The sequence below is a fragment of the Dendrobium catenatum genome, unplaced genomic scaffold (genome assembly GCF_001605985.2).
Source record: "Dendrobium catenatum unplaced genomic scaffold, ASM160598v2 fragScaff_scaffold_621, whole genome shotgun sequence".
NCBI lineage: Eukaryota > Viridiplantae > Streptophyta > Magnoliopsida > Asparagales > Orchidaceae > Dendrobium > Dendrobium catenatum.
In genome coordinates, this window is record NW_021319083.1 from 13,963,540 (window position 1) to 13,980,959 (window position 17,420).

General features: G+C 35.4%; 1 protein-coding gene across 4 annotated transcripts; it reads left to right on the plus strand.

Moving 5' to 3' along the window:
• Positions 1–750: 750 nt before the first annotated feature.
• Positions 751–14,792, plus strand: LOC110095128. Of its 4 annotated transcripts, none has more exons than XR_003700843.1 (4): positions 751–1,374; positions 4,621–8,815; positions 8,906–9,431; positions 12,354–12,690. XR_003700843.1 is itself a non-coding variant. In XM_028695166.1 (4 exons), the coding sequence occupies exons 2-4, from the start codon at positions 4,627–4,629 to the stop codon at positions 14,257–14,259; spliced, it is 534 nt and encodes a 177-aa protein (XP_028550999.1). In that variant the 5' UTR covers positions 764–1,374; positions 4,621–4,626; the 3' UTR covers positions 14,260–14,792. The 4 variants fall into 4 exon arrangements, 3 of the variants coding, with proteins under 3 accessions (XP_028550999.1, XP_020676196.1, XP_020676197.1); XM_028695166.1 differs by lacking the exon at positions 12,354–12,690 and adding an exon at positions 14,098–14,792 and having other exon boundaries at positions 764–1,374; positions 4,621–4,758; positions 9,192–9,431; XM_020820537.2 differs by lacking the exons at positions 4,621–8,815; positions 8,906–9,431; positions 12,354–12,690 and adding exons at positions 2,012–2,083; positions 2,177–2,586; positions 2,665–3,529 and having other exon boundaries at positions 771–1,374.
• The last annotated feature ends 2,628 nt before the right edge of the window (positions 14,793–17,420 follow it).

Consider the following 17,420-nt stretch of genomic DNA (forward strand, 5'->3'; position numbering starts at 1 on the left):
TTGGACAATATAGTTTTGATCTAACAAGGACTTCACATTTGAAAATTTTTTCCTATGATTCTTCATCATCAACAATGCCCTGACCCAATATCTCAATATGAGTTATCTATATCCTTCCAAAAAATTTCATTTAAATGCACATAACTCAACAACTCTTAAAATGTTCTAAATAAAGGCAAATCTTTTCTAACATGAATTGTCTCACCAAATTAATCTTTAATTTACCATAATTATATTGACATAAGTTGTTTGATAATTTTATGACTTGCAATGCTCATAGAACAAGAGGCAGGGAGAGAGAAAGAAACAGATTATGAGATTTTTTTTGGGAACGGGTATCCATCAGTTGTAATCTTCGAAAGAGCGTTTGACAGCGTGACTAATCATCGGCTAACTTAGAAGATGCATAAACCCCAGAAACCTCCCGACCTGTACTTGATTGAGCCCCACTTAAGAAGCGGTGTCGCTCGAGGGGGAATCGAGCACAGGTTGTGAGTTCCCAATCGTACTCGTCCATCAACCAAACTAAACAACGGTGGATGATTATGAGAATTTATATAAATTATGTTCAAATATTATTTAAATTAATTTTAACCATTATATTCTTTAAAGAATAATACATCATAAAGCTGAGATATTTTGATAGAAATAAAATTATTGAACATATTTTCTAAAAAATAAAAAACGATATATATTAATTTCTAGAACATAATGTGGCAAACTATTTGCAAGTGTCTGCGATGCTATCCTCGCAGTTGGAGGCTGGATCGTTTATTAGCTTACAAAGGCAAGAGCCATCGTCCAGCCCGAGCGCTTCCCCGCTCCGCATCGGCGTGTGATGGCCCGGCGATCCGCCAATAGAGGCGCAGCCAAAAAGCTTTCTGCGGGGGCTAAAAAATCGAGGTCCTCTACATCGGATTCTTCTCTTGTGCCCTCCCTCTTCGCCTATGTCCAAGGGGGAGACCATGCTGGACACTGAGGTCACTCACTCCCAGGGGCTGTTTGGTATCGGATTTGGCATAAGATTTAAGAAGGATTTAACCTAAATCCAGCCAAACAGTTTTTTGCGTGCCTATAAATCCAACGACGACGTAAATCCCAAATTTACGGATTTACGGCATAAATCCTTGTAAATCTGGGTAAATCCGAATCCCATTCTTCGGCGGATTTAACGGGATTTAAAGTTGAGCGAGTTCTCACCTGCGGCGCCCGTGTCGCGAAGTTCCCGCGAGGTCTTTATGTAGATGAAGGCGCAGTTGCTTCGCACTCATCCTCAGCCCTAGCCGCCTCCGATTCTTGCTCAGCCAGCGTGTTCCTCTACCTGGTACGCATCTTCCGCAGCATTACCGCCGGCTAACTCTCTTCGTCGCGCAGGTATCTCTCGGCCCCGCCTCTGGAATTTCATGCGTATATTTCGTTCATGTGCTCGACAGGACGGTCCTCTCCTTGCGTTAAATAGCAGTGCTACATCTTACATCGACAATGCTTCGACTGTAACTAGGCTGAGAGCGAAGAAATGAATGTTTGATATTTTCGGTTATTATTATTATTTATGTTTGATATTTTCATACAGTTTGCTTATATTGGATATTTAAATATAGTTTGCTTATGTTCAGATTAGAGATTTCTTTTTAATGTTTGATATTTTCGGTTATTTGCTTATGTTTGATAATTTTCTGATCTGATATATTTCATACAAATTTAGGTAGGTTTTTTTTGGATTGTATGATATTTGAATGTTTTTTTTTTGGTGATATTGTGTGTTATTTAAACTAATTTGTTGGGTTAGTTATTCATATTGGATAACATTAGGTATGAGCCTCTGTGCTCTATAGCATTGGGTTTTTTTTTTTTTTTTTTTTTTTTTTTTTTTTTTTTTTTGAGTTGTATTCGGATGATTGAAAATTTGATAGAAAAAAAAGGAATTAATTGTGTGGTCAATTGAGTGTTTTCTTGATACCATGTCATGTCGCCGCACAAATAAATGAATGCTTTTGTAATACACATTTAGGTTTCGTCGATATGCATGCAGAATGTGTGAGCGACAACAAGTCATCAAACACTATCTACCTGCATAAAACTGGTAAAACTTCTTAAAAGAAAATAAAAAATTTTAATGCTCGGTTGGATAGATTTGAAACTTCATAGAATTGATTGTCTTCTTAATGTTTGACAGAAATGCAGAAATTTCTAAAAGGAAAAGGTTTTGCACGTGCAAGCTCTAGTGCCCCACATCGTTCGGGTGATGACATATCCATTCACTCCGGCCAACCCAAAAGCACAAATCGAAATCCTAAGTGGCCAGAAGATCATAACGTCGTACTAGGCGAGCTACTGTTGGAGCAATATGTAAATGGGAATTTCTGTAATGGGAATTTGCAGAAGGAACAATGGTCAAGCTTAGTGGCTGCATTAAATCAGCGTCTAGGATCAAACTACATAGAATCTTCCGTAATGATACGATTTAAAAGCATGAAAGCTGACTTCAAAATACTTTATCAATTGAAAAACTGTAGTGGTTGGGGTTGGGATGATGATCTATACATTCTAGTAGCATCGAATGAGTTATGGGACGAAATTGTTCAGGTATTATTTTTTGCTATTTAGTTATGCACGCAAATTATAAAATCGTATCCCTAATTTAGTTAAATTTTCTAAATGTAGGTTAACCCAAAGCTATCTCGATTTCGAAGACATCCCTTTCATCAATACAAAATTTTTGAAAAGATCTATGCAGAGAACATTGCAATTGGTACATGTGCAAGATCAAGTAAGGTAACACAACCAACGGTAAACCTAGACGAAGATGAAACTCCACATTTCGAAGACGAGTTCATGGCTGCTAATGGTGTGAGCTACGATATGGAAGGAACCTCCAATAGCAATCTACCTGAGGCTTTAGATGGTGCACCAAGTGAAGATGTAGATGAAAGTTCTATGCTACATTCAAGAAGATCTAGCGAAGAACCACCCAGATCAACTAGACATCCCAAGGAGAAGGGGGACTTGGATAACTTGAATCGGTTATTGGTTGAGTCGAACAAAAATGCAGTTGTTTTTAAAGAAATTATTCAACGCAATGAGCCTTGGACCATGACAGATTGTCTGGCCAAGTTAGGCCAACTAGAGAACCTGACAACACAAGCTCTATTAGTTGTACAAGACGCGCTTAAGAAAAACAATGATAACAAAACAATATTCATGACTTGGGAGGGAGAATTACTTGCAAAATGGATAGAATATATTGTTAGCTCACACCCACATTTTTACGCTTCAAAAGTTTGGTTGTAGGTGTCCTATTAGCATTTAGCAGTTTAGTGGTGCAAGTTTACTTGATGTTAGTGTGTTGTGAACGTTAGCTTTTTGCTTTATATAGGTTCATGTTTACTTTATGTTCGTTGAGGTCTTCCCATTTTAACTTCATGTATCACTGCAATAGAATTTAATTTGAAATTAAATTGTGTTTTAATATTGCAAGTTCTGTTCTAAATATTATTTAGTTTATTAATGAATTAGTTATCTTTATTTATGCAATTATGTCGAATTATTTGCGTGGATTATTACCAGATGTGGTATGAGATATGATTCACTTACAAGTTCAAGTTCATGATGCCATTGCCAAAATAACTCCATCCATTCTTCAATAAAATTCTTCCTCAGATGATGAACTATCAATAAGGCGGCCTATGTTTGATAGAACATACAAGGGACATCAATATGTATTGGATGTGCTTGCTAGCCATCCAGAAAGAGCATATCAATGTTTCGGGTTTCTTCCAGATGCCTTCGTGAGCTTGAGAGAACTATTAGTTAGCCGTAAACATCTGCGTGATACCAAAAATATGCTCGTAGCTGAGCAACTAGGTATATTTTTGTGGGGAGTAGCGCATGCTCATAGTTATCTCCAATTGTGTGAGTTCTTCCAACATTCATTGAAAACAGTTAGCAGGTACTTCAATATAGTTATGTGTGCTCTTGTATCCTTTGCAGATGAATTCATAAATTTACCCCTAGCAGAAGCAGAATGTTATCCATTTGTGTGTTCGAATGTACTGTTTTACCCTTACTTCATGAACGTAGTTGGTGCAATTAACGGAACACATATTCCTGTCGTAGTCAATAACAACTTACAAAATCCTTATTGTAACCATAAGGGCTTCACTTCACAGAACGTAATGGCTGCATTGTCATTTGATTGATAATTTGTGTATATGACATCTGGGTGGGAAGGTTCTGCTGCTGATATGCGCGTGCTTAGATGGGCTGTCGAGCAAGGTCAGTTTGGAGTGCCTCGCAATCATTATTACTTGGTTAATTCTGGTTATGCAAACACTGATAAGTTGATTGCACCATTTTCAGTATATCAATATTAGTTGGTTGACTAGCATAATCGAACAACAAGAAGATATGCGTTCAACAAGAGTTATTTAACCACCGCATGTCCAATCACGCAATGTGGTAGAGAGGAATTTTGGAATTTGGAAAGAACGCTTTTAAGTGTTGACGCACATGAGACAATTTTCTCTGATTATTCAAGTTGATCTGGTTATTGCATGTGCAGTTATGCACAACTACATAGGTTGATATCATGGATATGATATGTATTTCAATATGTCGCAGACGGAAATGGAGCATGATAATGAACGTGGCGAAGTTGAAATGTCTTATGAGGATCCTAACTTGCATACGACAATAGGAGAAAGAATTCAGGGAGAAGCGATACGACATGACATCGCAACAGAGTTTTGGAACGCTCGAGTAATCATTAATCTATGCATTCACAATATTTCAACTTTAAATACATTTTATAGTAATTTTATGTTTTTTGGATTTCAGATAAGTTGCCAAAGAAATCAATCGTTATGAGAAAGTTATTCTCCAATACAAGATATATCAACTTCTTTATCATGTTGAAGTGTACTATCATGTAGTAGTTTATCGGTGTCTAAATAAATATTAGTCTATCATGGTGTCATGTACTCTTTATGCTTCTGCTAGTTTCTGTTGTATGATGTCATGTTTGATTTATTATGTGGAATACAATTATTTCAAATTCATAACTAGCGTATTGATGTAATTAAGTATTATTACTTCATATTTCAATCTCCAATTGCTTTAAATCCTAGAGTCTATTGCCAAACATTGTCTCAAGATTTAACATTTGTAATACCAAACAATTTTCATGATTTAACAACCTCAGGATTTACTAAATCTCACTAAATTAAATCCAATTCAATACCAAACAACCCCTGAGTGTCAGAGATCAGGTCTCAGAGATAGAAGCCCATTACGATTCTGCCATGGAGAATGATGTCGTAGGAGGAGAGGATCCTCTACCTCACGATACAATCGAAGAAGAGAATACCGTATGGAGGAATTCGGATCGGCATCGGTCACGGCCATGGTAATTTTGGAGGGTAATGTAAAAGAAGGGATCGGGAAAGTACCAGTTGTGAAGAAGACTACTCCAAATGGACCCGCTGGCTTCGAGTTGGAAAATGCGGTACTTTCAAGAAGGATTATTTGTCCTTTTCTTTGGTTAAGGGGGGCATCGTAGTCATCAAGGAAAAGATCTTGGAAGATAAAAATCCCATTAAGCTTAAGGAGGAAGCTACGCCAAAGCCAGTTAACCCCTTCAGTAAGGAGCTGGGGATTGATGAGATGACCCAGGAATCAAAACTTTTATCGGTGTCACAATTTGAGGATACATTCTCCCGTGGAGCTGGAGACAAGATGAATATGGATGAAGGTATGCCTTCAATAGTGGGTTAAACTCTACCATTGCTGGCACAGGCTAGGGAAATATATTTGCATAGGAATGCTTGTTCTCTTCCATTGAAGGCGCATTATTTAATCGGTAACTATTTCAATCAAAGCATATTGTGTGTCACTTTTGTCCATTGACAATAATTATATACCATGAAACTCTTGCACAACAAAACAATTTCTCTAATAGAATTGTGGTCGGCCAATAGAATTGTATCTGTGGGAGATGATTTTCTTATTTTAGGGTTGATATTTTGTTAGGCATGGCTTGTTTTGTTCATCTGTATCATAAAATGCCTTCCAAATATGTTCAGGGAGCCGCAAATATGAAATGAAAGTAAAGCGCAGGAGGGGAAGGTTATCATACCATGTGGCAATTTAAAAATTCATGCTTATTGTCAGTTTTTTGCCAACTCAATAGTTTGTTTTGGTCTTCAGGTTAAGTATTCTCTATTCTCTTAGAAGAGTTCATTTGATTAACTATACTGCATCATCTTTCAAGTTATAATTGAAGGGATAAATGTAGGAAGTTTGATTTTGGACTTTGATAGAATTGGCTGAATTGGATGAACGGGATTTTGTGGAGATTTGCTTGGTGGATAAGAGTCTTACATAAGTTGAATGCCATGGATGCTGAGGTTAATTATTAGTGCTTATCTTGCTAAAGCTATTCCATCTGTCATAAGTCAAGGCACAAAATCGTGAGCTGCTACCTTCTTTGAGTCAGTTGCGTTCTAAAGGCTGGCAAGTACTTAGGAAGGTCTCTTTTGCTGTTAAAATTTCAATTGAATATCGCACACATATTTATTTTTGTTTAGTGATGGGTTGATGGAAATTCATGTATGCCATAGGTGTTCTAGCATTTATTCCTTGATGTTTTATTACTTTCTTGAAAGTGATATTTTTTGTGTCCTACATGTAGCTCCAGCTGATCTAGTGTTTGAGGAGAGGTTTGATGTATGGAACCTGTTGTGTATTGGTCCAAGTTTTAGGTTAGGTTGATCCGCATTAACTTCTTATCTATGTAAATATCAATAAATAAATATCATATATGATGTATTAGATGGGGAAAATTTTAATAAAACTTTAGGATAGATTTTCCTCCTCAAATATCTATCATCTCTCCTCCCTCTCCCTCTCTCTCTTGTGCAAGAAGTGCTCAAGAAGAGCTCAAGGATTCCTCACAATTTTCTAACAAATGGTATCAGAGCCTGGTGGAGGCTATTGACGAGGAGGAAGGTGTTCTGTCCAAGAAAGGGGAGAAGAGGTGTTGTTTTGACGTTGCTGGTATGCGAGGAAGGAGTCAGGCCTGGATCGATTGCATGGGTGTGTACTGTGCGTGAGGCGTGGTCGGTCGAGGAGTAGCTAGCCGAATGCTCGCGGAGCCAAGAACGCATGAACACGGAGCGTTAGAGGATGGGCTGCAGGATTCTGGTGCAATTTTTCGTGCGAAAGATGAGGCCCCGACCAAGAAGAAGTAGATTGACATTTGGGATACCATTTCAGAGAATCCTGCTGATGCTGAAGATGAGGTCACGGTGATATCGGAAGTTGTCATGCAAGAGATATTCAACTTGTTTGATGGTGAAGTTGATATCCGCATTTTGGGGAGAGAAGACGGATCATTTATGAGTATTCGAGGAAAACTGACGAGTCGGTGATGGAGCGTGAGCTGGAGTCGTGGTTTGGAACCCACGGTGGAGTTTATTCGTGAGCGGGATTGAGCTCAGTTCGACCGGATTGCGCGTGGAGTTAGTGCAAGAAGTCAGTTAGATCGCAATAAGTGCACATGATTTTTTTTTATGGTAAAATCTGGATCAAGGTGAAGATTGTTGAGTATTAATTTAGGATTTAAGTTGGTTGATCCGCATTGACATCTTATCCATATAAATATTTATAAATAGAGATTATATATGATGTATTAGATGGAAAAAATTTTAATAAAGCTTTAGGATAGATTTTCCTCCTCCTCAAATATCTGTCATCTCTCTCTCTCTCAAGAAGTGCTTAAGAAGAGCTCAAGAATTCCTCACAATTTTCTAACAAATGGTATTAGAGCCTGGTGGAGGCTATTGATGAGGAGGAAGGTGTTCTATCCAAGAAAGGGGAGAAGAGGTGCCGCTTGGACGCTGCTGGTACGCGAAGGAGGAGCCGAGCATATGGATTGATTGCATGGGTGTGTACTACGCGTGAGGCGTGGTCGGTCGAGTAGTTGGCCGAACGCCCGCGGAGCCAAGCACGCGTGAACACGGAGAAGAGAGAGGGTGCGGCTGGAGCTATGGGACCTACTTCTTAATTAAGTTTTTCTTGGGAGTAAAATTTGAATGAATGGTTGTTTAGGGATTTTGTAATTGTCCTCTTTTTGCTTTAATTAGTCTCTATTGTTAGGGTTAGTTTTTATCTTGAGTTTGAAATCAAATTTGAGATCTAGGGTTTGTCCCTTTGGGCTCTAGGTTTGGCTAGAGATTTGGAGGGCTATTTCTTCTTCTCGAATTGAATAAACTTGTATTGTTTGCTGTTTTCTTGCATCTACCAGTGGAATTCATCGTTGTTTCTCTCCGTTTTTCCCAAGAAACCTGCTATAGCTTGCTGTTTTCTGCTGTAATAAGCAGTTTTTCCCACGGTTTTTCACCAATTATTGTTAGGTTTGCTTGCGAACTCAAGTATTCCCCTTAGGGTTACTTGCGTACTCAAGTACTTCCTATCACTTTGGCAAAGGTGTCTCTTTTGATCATGATAGTACTAATGATGCTAATGATGAAAATGAGGAGAATGAGGAAAGCGATCAAGAGTTTTATATGCAAGCTGTACTAGTGGAGGGGACAGAAAGAAAAGAATCCGAGATATTTATTGGTGGCTTGGATAAGGGAGCAGTTGAGGATGATTTGGTTGAAGTCTTTAAGGCATTTGGAGACAACCAATCTGTAAGGATATTTAAGCACCCAACAACAAATAAAAGCAAAGGATTTGCCTTTATTGGATTTTCATCCAATGATCATCCAATGATCATGCCATAAAGACTTTGACTGAGCTCAAGGAGGGTATAGAGGTGGTTTATGCTAAAGGTTTCAGACTCTTATTTTTTTCTCAAAAATAATAGTTAGTTTTTCTATAACTTATTCTCTAATATGCTGTTCAGGTGAATGGAAAACGTGTTAGGGTACAAGCCAGTCAGATACAGATACACTTACCTGGGTAACATCACCAAGGCTTGGACTAGGGACCTAGTATGACAATCTCTACTGTTTTAATCAGCTTTTTACATTATATATAGAAGCACTTGTTCAAGGATATGCTATGTAGAGTTATTTTCTGTTACAAAATGATGAATGCATAATTGTAAGCAAAATAGTTTTAAAACTATTTAATCTATTCAGATGCAACATTAGTAAAGATTGGTTGTTCAAAGAGTCTTGTTCTTCCAGATGCTTGCAACGTTAAAAAGCTTTGGAGTTCAACAGATGGAGTGCCTGATTTTACCTGAAGATCTGAAGAGTGAGGGAAAAATAAAGGTTTTTGCTTTCCATGAATTTAGTTCCAACTCAGATGCCATGGCAGCATTTCAACGGTTAAGAAAGCCTGATGTGTTTTTTGGCCGTCATAACATTGCTAGAGTTGTGTTTGTGCGTTCTCCATTGCATCCTAGTCAAGAGGTCTTGTTACAGGTAAAAAGAATATTCTCCATGTCCTTTATGATGTTTTCTTCTTTAATATTATTTCTATCTTTTAAAAACGGGGTACCAATATGGATGCAATATATTTAACATAATCAAACTTGAAATGACCAAGCATACTAAGGACGCATTATCACTCCATGTTTGCGTTAATTATAATATAGTAATGAATATTTTTGCGCATCATTTAATAAAAGGGAATGGAACTTTTAATGAGAGCAAGCACAAAGCTCAAGAATATGTTGTATCACAACATTTTGAGGAAAAATAAGGAAGAAGAATAATCGGTGTGAAATAAAAATGAATGCGAGATGGATTTCTTACATAACTGGGTGGAATGGGTTAGATGGCGTGCACTGTTTCTAATTTGTTGGCCTTGACATGCTTTGAAGGTATGGAAGGAGTTACTTTCTTGATGAAATTTAGGGAACATGACAAGCTATATACTATTTGCAAATTTGATTTCCTTCAGTGTCCTACTGTCAAACTTTCTAGCATCTTTGAATATCTTCTATATCATGATTTTTATTTAAGTTGATTGAATTTCTATTGATTCTGATAAGGCTAACAAGTATGATTGGCCAAAACCTACCAGAATAGTGCTATTTTTTTTAATGGTTTGATTACTCATTATAGACAATTCATCAAGAGATTTTGCATTTTCATTGCTCCAATTACTATCTAAAAAATGGAGCTTAAATGTACTATGTCTAATGATTGTGCTTTGCTAAGATTAAGTAAATGTTTACAAATACAGTTATGCTTAAGTTGCTTGGTTTTAATAAGCCTTGAAGTTTTTTGTGATGTGTTTGTTTTAGGTATTGGAGAAGTGTGAAGTTAAGGACGTCTCATTACCTTTTTAAGATTTGAATGAAGCTAAATAAAAGTATTCGCACTATGATTGAGAGTTCTCAAGCTTTTCATTATTAAGGGCATCATTTGTTGCCTTTAGAGTTTGTTTTTTTTTTAATTTTGATCATCAATTTTTTCATGGATATTCATTTGTCTATAACATTGTTATAGAACACAGAACAAAATTGCTAATTCTCTTAGTAAAGCCACTGTCATTTTAAATGTAATACAAATTAAGGTGATTGATTTTAATCATATTAAGTAGGAATGTCTTACTTATAAGGATTTAGTAAGATTTATCAAAACTTAAATAATAACTCATCTATGCTTAAAAATCATTATATTGCTCAAAGATAATTATTTATTTAAGGGTACTTGTATTTGCATCCTTAATTCACCTTTGAGAGATTTTATGATTGTAGAAAACACTGGAAAAGATGAAAAAATAAATTTAATTTTTAACTACTTATCATCCACAAACTAACAGACAAATTGAAGTTGTTGCTTGAGAGTTATATTACATTTGAGAAAAGTTTATGCATTTGAGTGATTTGATATTACTTATGACTGAGTTTGTATGGACTTCTTTTGTCACTATGTCTATTTCCATCGGTCCATTTAAGATTATCATAAGGTTTTAACTTAAAATATCCATAGATCTTCTTGAGCCTCTTATTAAGTTTAAGCTTGATGCATTTGCACAATCATTAACACAATACATGTATGATTGTCGTATGGATATTCATAGAAATTGGCTACTATGCCCAATACAAGCTTTCTACTTATAAGAACAAGATTGGTTACTATGCCAAAATACAAGCTTTGTACTTCTGTGAACAAAATGTATGTGAAATTTAAAGAAAAATGATTATGATGCATTTAAGCTCTAGGAGGCTTCCATCAGGAACATTTAAGAAACTAATGCGAGAAATGTAGGATTACTTAAAATCCTGCAGTATATTGGAACTAATATACCATTAATACAAATTTCAATTATTTAGTTTAATCTTATTTCATGAATCTGTTGTTAATTTTTTAGATTATTCTCTTTTTCCATCTTTTTGTAAATCCGCATCAAATATTCTACCAAATAATTAAGTATAATTTATTATTGAAGATATTTTGTGTATGAGTATGTGTCCACTGTTGATTATGGATTTTAGAGATAACTTGCTGATAATTGTGACAAATCTGTTTGTGAAGACCATGGATTACTTTGTAGCAGAATTTGTCCAAGTTGAGTTCTTTGGAGCTATGATCTTCATGTTTGCACTCAACAAATATCAAGCAAATAAATAAATATTTTGAGCAAAATTTTATTTAGTTTTATTATTTGGTAATTAATTTATAATTTTTATTTATTAGGAGCTTATGGTTTATGAGAATGGGATGTGTTCTCTAGGTTTAGTTTCTTTACTTTTTCTTTTAGGTTGTTAGATTATTTTAATTCGGTCTATTCTAAGTTGCGGGTTTCATTGCAATAAAATTTCTGATTTGTGGCATGCTTTATGTAGGTCCTTATATTTTTCTTGATTTGAATTCCCCAATTCCTTATTTGGGTCCTTTAATTGCGAGGAAAAACCATTCTTGGTTGGATTTCTGCTATTTAATATTGGAATTATTTTGACCCTTCATGGTTAGAATTCTACTAACTTCAACTGTGACTTTTGCAGCGGTGAATTTTATTTTAGAAAACATAAACTTATGTGTCAGTGTTTTTTGCTTTGCAATTATTTTGATCCAACATGTGCAGCAATTCAAATTTTGGATTTAAATTAGAATTGTGAGGGACAGTCGATTGGGAACTAATAAGTGTTTATAAATATTCACATATGTTGCATATAAAACCAGCTTTTGGTTTAAAAACAACTAATTTGAGTATCAGGCCTCGTTTGATTAGGCTTTTTTTCTCAGTTCTCCATCTGAATAAACTGAAAGCTGTTACATCCGCCTGTTTGGAAACACAAGTTAAGCGTAATTATTTTTTGCTAAACTTTGTTTTTTCGTCAGTTATGAAATCCTTTACATTTTTGCTTATTCCTTCACGAATTGGAGTTTTAGTAGGTGAAAGTCCAAATTAACCCAGCCACGTTCGCGACCTTCGTCTTCTTCAACAAGCTGCACGACTAATTACTTCATTTCTTCTGATTCGCTCCATCCGGAAGACTCCCACTTCGGTTGTACTTCGCATGCTAGAGCTCAATCCCTCTCCATTTCTCCAGGCCGACGACGACAGCCGCCAAGTATCCTGCTGCCGATCTATTCAGGCAAGCAGTCCCGGCCCCGTCCGAGCACTGTAGGCCTAGCCTCCTACCGTCCCTCACCATCCCTTACCCTCCTCCAGACTGATTATTCTTCCTCTTTCAATCGGTTAAACCTAACTTATTCTGATTCGTCACCTCCACATTTATATCCTAAAAATTCATGAGTACAATCAATCAACAAAGCAGTCAACTTACCATACTTTAAGACTGCCTTAACTTGATTGTCAAGATAACAAGTCACTCCTTGTAAAGATGACGCAAACATAATGAAATCCAAAAAAAAAAAACACTATTTATATAACATTACTCAGGTTAATGATACTGGAAACTCACCTATGTAACTCATGAGCAAGGTTATAAACTATTTGAATTAGGAAATAAACTTTGAAAATTTTAGGTGTTATATCTACTTGAACTTGAGATTTAAAAATGAGCTGTCTCTTCGTTTTAAAACAAACTAATGTTATTTACTTATTTTTTCTAACATTTAGGCCAATTAAGGCAAGCTTATACACACTAAATAATACTAGCATCTTACTATTACTTTTTTTTATAGCTCAACATGAGAAACCAAAAAGAAGAATATGCACCTGTAACGTGAGACATAGATACTACTTTAATTTATTGTGATATCTGTATAAGAGAAATAGAATTGGGAAATAGACCAACTATGTATTTTTCTAAGGAAGGTTGAAAAAATCTAATTAAACATTTCAACAAACACTTTGGAAGATCTTACGACTGAACCCAACTTATAAATAAGTGGGACCAATTAAAGAAGGACTGGAAGCTATGGAAAGATTTGTTGCAAGGCTAAACTGATATTGGCTGGAATCCAATAAAAAAAAATAGTTGATGCTTCTAATGATTGGTGGAATAAAAAATTGCAGATACCTCTCAAATTTGAAATCATTCACTTTATATTCTAAATTCAAACCTACTCGTACATAATATAACACATTATTCATAATTAATCATTTGTTGTATTTTAGGTTATGTCAAATGCAAAGAAGTTTTGCTACAATAGAATACCACCAGAGTTGGAAGAGAAGTTATATATTATGTTCCGTCGTATTGTTGCAACTGGGGAGAATGTTTGGATTCCTAATTCTAGTGTACTTCCCCCAGAACTAAATGATGATCACACAATCTCATATGAAGAAGACTATACTCAAGATGAACAAACAAATCTTTTACATGTTCCTACAAATGAGCCTACAGGCAACTATAATTCACAAAGAACACAACAAAGTGCCACATTCTTACGTAGAAGGAAAAGAGTTAGAACTCCTAAGTCGGGGACTCGAGAACTTTTTCTAAATCTTGTTGAGGATCTCATGGATGCTGCAAAATCTATAAGTTCTATCATAAGTACATCAAAAAACAAGCGTAGAACATTTACTATCCTAGATATTTTAAAGGATATTTGATAGAAATTGTTGTTAACAACCCTTCTAAGGAGATGTAATGTTCTTCTAGTTGATGTTCATGTGTTTGGTTTATGTTATAACTAATATGTGTATTGTAATATCCGGTTTAAGGTGTTGAACCGGCCAGCCTCTAATAAAAACCACGACCCTACAACAGCCATGTTTCAAGAACAAGAAAAATGGGCGGATGTCTGGGCGGCAGCGAACACACGCGAGGGAGGTTTTGGAGATTTCAGTTCGTCATTTTTAGTCATCCATCGTGTTTGGAGATAAGATTAAACCATTCCTTTTCATTCCTATCAATAAGGAAGTGCTAAATTTAGAAGAATTTTCAACGAACGAGAGGACGACGAGAGGAAGGAGTTTTATTAAATTTTTTTCTTTCCTTTTTCATATAAATTATCTTGGTTTATTTCATCTAAACCTAGAGATATTTTTCATAAAGGAAAAGGAAGGAATTGAAGGCAATGGGAAGGAATTTGGGAGAGAAGAAAGAAGAAGTAATTAGACTTAGGAAATTCCTTCTTAAGGAAAAGTAAGTGAACTATTAATTGAGTTTGATTTAGATATGAATTTATGGTCTTATTTTTCTAATTGAAGAAATCATCATTATAGGACGGATTCAATTAATGTAAGCATCGACAATGGTTCAATAGAGAAGAAAAAGAAAACTATTGTGAGGTAATGTTATAGAAGAAATCAAATATTATTGAGACATTCAAATTTGAATTTAATACTAATTAGTTATTATGTTATTGTGAACAGTTAGAAGTGTTTCAATACTAGACAAATATTGGAAGAGAAGAATCAAAGTGGGTATTTTTAGAATTTTTTTTATTGTATTCTTTTCTATAAAATTTTAGAAGGATAATGTTACATAAATATTTAAGACTCATGAATAATTTTTATTAATATTACTTATAAAATATAGAATGTGTATGAAAAGAAAATGCATACAAGAAAAATATCACATAAGGATATAAAGCTTTTATATATTTATTGATACAAATATGTACATCAAAATTAGATATAAGAATGAATGATATAAAAGTAAATGAAAGAGATTAAAAGAAAATGAAAATAAAAGGAAATAGGATATGAATGCAAACCATAGGAGTTCACCTTCTTATAGTAATGGTTAGGGACGCTGTACTCTTGCACGTAAAAAAAAAAATGTTATGAAAAAGGAAAAAAGGAAAATGTAAATGGTTATACTTTTGATACATTTAGACGATACTCATGTACAAATGAAAGAGAAAAATGAATAAATATTAAAGCTCTATAATTAAAGGTTATTAAGAACTGTAATATGATATGCATAATTGATTGAAATGAATGAAATAAAGATAAAGAAAGGAAAAGTAATAAAAAGTATATTAAAGGTTATATGTAATATATATATTATTTTCATGTTAATTGTTTTACCAGTTACCTACTGAGTTTACTTCGTAAATTCATTCCACTAATTAACTATTTCAGGTAAGTCTCCAAAGATTTAAAAAAAATAGAAAGAGAAGAGCTCGTTTATAGTAGACGACATGCAACTGATAATAGATAATTTAGGATTTGATATAAGTGTTACTTCGGATAAAAGAAAAGAGAATTTGATGTTTTAATATCTTTTTATTATGAACTGAAATCATTAGATCCTTCCGTCCCACTTTCAGTTTCCGCCTCGTTAAATCGAGCATTCGGGCTTGGTCGTGACAAAAGTGGTATCAAAGCCCAATTAAGATTTGAATTATACTGAAAGAACCATTATGATGATTATAAATGATTGAAAGATTTAATGTAGAATAAATTATCTTACTGATAATAGGAACCAAAATGATCCTGAAGAAGAGGATGAAGTAGAGGAAGTGGAAAGACCAGGCCTAATGTTAATGTTAACCCTGATGCACTGGCACAAATGATGACAACTATGACTCAGTTGAGATAGAAATGCAGGTATACTGAAGTTGTCTCAGGCAGAGTATGTTGAAAAAGTGTCTTAGATATTCAACATGAGTAAGACAAAGCTAGTTTGCACTTTCTTGGATAGTCACTTTTAGTTATCCAAGGAATAATCGCCTAAGCTTGAAGTCGAGGAAGAGCAAATGAAGAATACTCCATATGCTTCAGCAATTAGAAGTTTGATGTATGTTATGATCTGCATAAGATCTGATATAGCATATGTAGTGGGAGTTGTCAGCAGATTTATGAGTAACCTGGGCAAACTTCATAAGAAGGTGGTTATATGGATTCTCAGATATTTGAGAGGATCAGTTAACAAAGCTCTTTGCTTTGGTGGTGAAGGGATTGATCTACATGGTTATGTAAATTTTGATCTTGTTGGAGACCTTGATGGTAGGAGGATCACAACAAGTTATATCTTCATTTTGGGAAAGACTGTAGCAATTGGGTTTCCAAGCTACAGAAGATTGTTGCGCTCTCTACCATAGAAGCAGAGTATATTGCTATCACTGAGGTTAGCAAGGAGATGATTTGGTTGCAAAGTTTCTTGACAAAACTTGGCAAGGGGAAAAGGAATGATAAGTTATATAGTGATAGTATGAGTGTTATAGATCTAGCAAAGAATGTTGCATTTCATGCCAGGACAAACCACATCCAGCTTCAGTATCATTTCATCAGATCGGTTTTGGAAGTTGGTCCGCTATCTTTGAAAAAGATACACATGAACAAGAATCATGCAGACATGCTGATGAAGACAGTGACAACTGATAAACTGAAAATATGTGTAGCTTCAATTGGTCTTCAAGAATGATGAGAGAACGATTGAGCCACACTACCAGTACTATGATTGATGTTACAGACTAGGAGAAGGATTGATTGCAATCAGTTATAAGTAGGAAATTATTGTGTGTGGAATCTGAATGTGTTGATCAATTTGGTTATTATGTTTTCTCGGACCTCAAAGCTTGTCATGTACGCTTTGGGGGGAGGGGGGTGTGGGGGGTACCCTCATCTTAAAATTTTTTATGTACAACACCCTGACGCTACGTTACCAAGTGCCCCAGTGTTGTGTTCTCGATTACCCTGGCGTTGAACGACAGAGGGCAAAGTGCCATTGCGGTATAAATACGATGCTGCAGCGGTTCAAGATAGAGGTTTCAGCGTTGCAGCGCCCCAAACTAGCGCTGTAGCGCCCCAAACTAGCGATGCGAGACGGATTTGAGGGGTTTCTTTTTCGCTTTTTTGAAGGGTTGCATCCCTTGGGTTATTTTACCTAGCTTTCTTTTGTATTTTGTATGAGTATATATTGAGAATTGTGCATGTGAGAGAGAAGCAAAGAGAGAGAGAGAGAGAGAAGAGATATATGTACTTATTTCTCTCAATTTTCATTGTAGATTTTTTTGTGTGGTGTAGCTCTGTGAAATTTTTTTCCCTATTTTGAGATTTTTCACATTAAATTCCGATGTCCTTATTTTTCCGCT